The sequence below is a fragment of the Medicago sativa genome, chromosome 7, assembly GCF_051527215.1.
Source record: "Medicago sativa cultivar Bolivia chromosome 7, Bolivia_mono, whole genome shotgun sequence".
Taxonomy (NCBI): Eukaryota; Viridiplantae; Streptophyta; class Magnoliopsida; order Fabales; family Fabaceae; genus Medicago; species Medicago sativa.
Window position 1 is genome coordinate 26,744,974 of NC_140755.1, and position 3,615 is coordinate 26,748,588.

The 3,615-nt window shown below is 31.2% G+C and overlaps 1 protein-coding gene across 1 annotated transcript; it reads left to right on the forward strand.

The window, feature by feature from the left end:
* The first annotated feature begins 2,068 nt into the window (after positions 1–2,068).
* On the forward strand, positions 2,069–2,593 carry LOC146905253 (uncharacterized). The gene has a single exon (XM_085728497.1). The coding sequence runs from the start codon at positions 2,069–2,071 to the stop codon at positions 2,591–2,593; it is 525 nt and encodes a 174-aa protein (XP_085584623.1).
* The last annotated feature ends 1,022 nt before the right edge of the window (positions 2,594–3,615 follow it).

Genomic DNA, 3,615 nt, shown 5'->3' on the forward strand with positions numbered 1-3,615 from the left:
TTCGTCACAGATTCAATTCTTTTGATTGATGTCTCGGATTAATTTGACGGGTTTCTTCAGTGTTTGGTTAGATCTCCTTTTGGATATTTCATTGCTCACAAAATTGTTTTCTAATAGTTTCTGGGTTGAACAACGATAAGAGGGGGAGAAATTTATGGGTTTAAAATTTGAAGAGTTTCTGCACCTTATCTCTCTCCATAAAAAAAAAAATCAATTTTATGTGTTGTTGTTGGTTGAAGATATATGTGTATGATGATATTAGGTGTTACTGTTGATGCTAGTGATGTAGTGATGAGAGGATGATTTAGGGTTTGATCAAGGAGTTTGATATTGAATTTAAGTTGTGTTTTTTTATTTTAGTTTTGATTGAGTTTTTGTATGAAGATTGATAAAGATTATATTGAAAAAATGAGGAGCAAGAAAATCCGTGTGATGAAGAATTTTTGAAAGATGGTGAAAGGATGAAGGTAGATGATGATGATGGAAGAAGAAGAAAATAAATAAATTAGGTGTTGGTGATACACTATAAAATCTGATAGACCTCCGTAATCCAACGGTCTCTTTTTTTAGGGGATTAAAATTATCAAAATTGGACCAAATTGAATAAAAGAAATAAGTTAACGGACGTGTTTCAGAAAGTTAAGACTTATGGGACCAAATTAAATAAAAGAAATAAGTTAAGGGACTGGCGGATCAATTAAGCAGACACAAAATGGTAGCATTACATGCAAATATATAAATCACATATTTTTCCAAAAAAGTTGTATATGCCCACATATTTTCCATATTTTCACAGTAAGATTCATTGGTGAAAAACTTGTAACAATAATGCTATCAAATATAATCTTATCAGTAAGCTATTATAAATTTGTACTACTGATTTTGTGCACCACATTCATGAAAAGCAAATTCTATCCACATTCATCTCACTATGGAAAATATGTGAGTATATACAACTTTTTTTTTTTGGAAAATATGTGATTTGTATGTGCATGTGATGCTGCCACTTTGTGCCTGTAAGTGTTTACTATTAGGGACTTAAGTGACAGTAAATTTTACTGTCAGGGACCTAACTGACAGTAAGTGTATACAGTCAGGGACCTAATAATAAGTCTCCTGCAACCAAAGAACAACTTCATTGAGGTAGATGACCGAGTTCTTGACGAAGAACAACACTTTGTTGGGACGAGTTTGGGGGTATTGATTTTCAGTTTAGGGATATTGATTTTCGAGGATATCGATTTTTAGTCCATGGACCAAATTAAGTAATCATTCTATACTCTCACTTTAGTCTCTGTGACACCTCATACTCTTTGTCAGCATAAAACCTTTGTCACATCATTAGTTAACAGAATTATTTAACGTCATGGACTAAAGTGATAACGGAAATGAACATTCAATGACTACTTTGTATTTAATCCTGAGTCAGGAACCTTGTGACAGCTAGGTGCAGAGTCAAGGACCAAAGTGATCATTTACTCTAATATTAATCTTATATCTAATTGTAATTTTTTTTCTTGAGGGAAAACTAATTGCCATATTATTAAGCCAGCCGCGTGAGAAGAAAATAGAGACATATTTTATTCATTAATTAAGCCAAATTAAATTACATCCCCTTGACCATAAAAAAACAAATACATCCCAAATAAGGAAGGCAAATGTTCATGCACTTGTGTTCGTAAAAAAATATGTTCATGCACGAATCAACCGATGCTATATTCTTCCTCTCAATATCGTTTCAAAATTTTAATACTTATGCTTAAATATATTTGCATTAATTAAAATATATTTTAAATAAATAATCATTCTCATAAGCTTCACTTTCCATATATTTAAAATCAATCGGTGCAATATTCATCCTCACATCGTTTCATATCTCAATATATTAATTCATCCAAAATATGGAAGGCAGATATATTAATTCTTAAAGATATTTGCATTGACTTAAATATTTTTATATTTTTTATAAATACCCTTCTCATATGCTTCTCTTTTCATCAAATCTCGAAACCACACGGTATATAGTTTGCAATAGTTGGTTTGTGCCAACACAAAAGAATTGGCGAACATGAAGGAGAAGAAAGATCAACCTCACTTTAACCCTCGTTTTATAACTTGTAGTTATATGCCACTTGGGGGTAGATTTGAATCAATGATTCGAAAACAATCTTCTACTAACCCTAAGATTACCCCACATAGTTTTGGGCATGCTCATGGTGATTTGTGTTTGCAAGAGGTATTGAATCCTTCTCTTGTTCACTTGAAAAATAATACTGAAGGTAGTAAAAGTAATGATGGGGTTGGATTTCAAGGTATTGGTGGTGCAGCTGATTCAAGGATTGAAGATGGTGAAAAAATTGGTGCAGGACAAAAATTTGAAGAGTCTATTACAAATGTTGTCACAGGTTCAAACTCAAACAAAGACAAGAAAAATATTATGGCTTCAGCTCTTACAGTGGATTATATTAATAATTTAAAGTTTGACATTGAAGAAGAATCCTCCGATTTTGATTATGAGTCCTCTCCCTCTGGACTTGATTTGACGCTTAAGCTTTATGAGTCTTCTGGACTTGATTTGACGCTTAAGCTTTAAATACAGATTTTATATTCCGTACCCATTGTCACTATGATTTAAATTCAGTTTTTATAGTTTTCCTTTCATGTCATTGTTATTGTTACTTGGATTGCTCCTCTGCGATCGGAGTTATATCTTGGTATTTGATTTTTGTTATGTGCAATCATTATATTTTTTAAAAAGAAGTTGTTACTACATATCGTAATTTTCATTGCTAGCTTATGTATTTATAAATTGTTTGAATTTATACCTTTTTATTTATAAGTAACAAACTTTATTTGATAATGAGTAAACTAGCACAAGATGTGTTAAACTATTCTAAATGAGAGCATTCGATTAAAAGGAAAATGTTTGTTGGACATCCAAAAATCAATTGACATCTTGAGAGAGAAAGAAGTAGAAAAAGTGGTGTTATAGATGTGATATTGATGGTGTGATAGAAAGATTGAGAGAAAGATGAAGAGAAAATAAAGTGTTAAACAAATGTATAAAATTTTGAGATGTTCAAGTATAAGTATTGAAATTAAAATCAACTTAGCTTCCACAACAATTACTTGAGAGACATAAAATACATAAAGAAAATATTGATAATGTAGTAACATACTCTCGAACATACTATCCCCAATACACAAATTTCAGTTGAATGAAAGTTAAATATCTCTTCTTTTCTTAGTTTCTAAATGGGGTTAACACATTTAATATGTATTAGAGTTAAAAAAGAAAATGACGGTAGAGGTTTTTAAGTCAGATGGATGGTAGCCCACTTAAAATCCATGAGCTGGTAAGTGTTTTTTGTATTTTTTTTGGTAGTGGTTGGGGTTTGAACCCGAGACCTTGCATATTTTTATGCATTGTCCAACCAACTGGGCTAAGCTCACAAGGACAAGTGTTTTTTGTACTAGTATTAGTACAAAATGTACATAGAACATCAAAGACAAACTAAAAAAAGATTTCACTGAAATTATAAAAATGATTAAAAAATTTGAATGAAGGGATAAAATTGAAAAGAAAAACTTCAGTCCAAAATGGTGCATTTTCCT

Bases quoted from the DNA above. Each gene is read 5' to 3' on its own strand.
- LOC146905253 (XM_085728497.1), top strand. From the start codon at position 2,069: ATGAAGGAGAAGAAAGATCAACCTCACTTTAACCCTCGTTTTATAACT.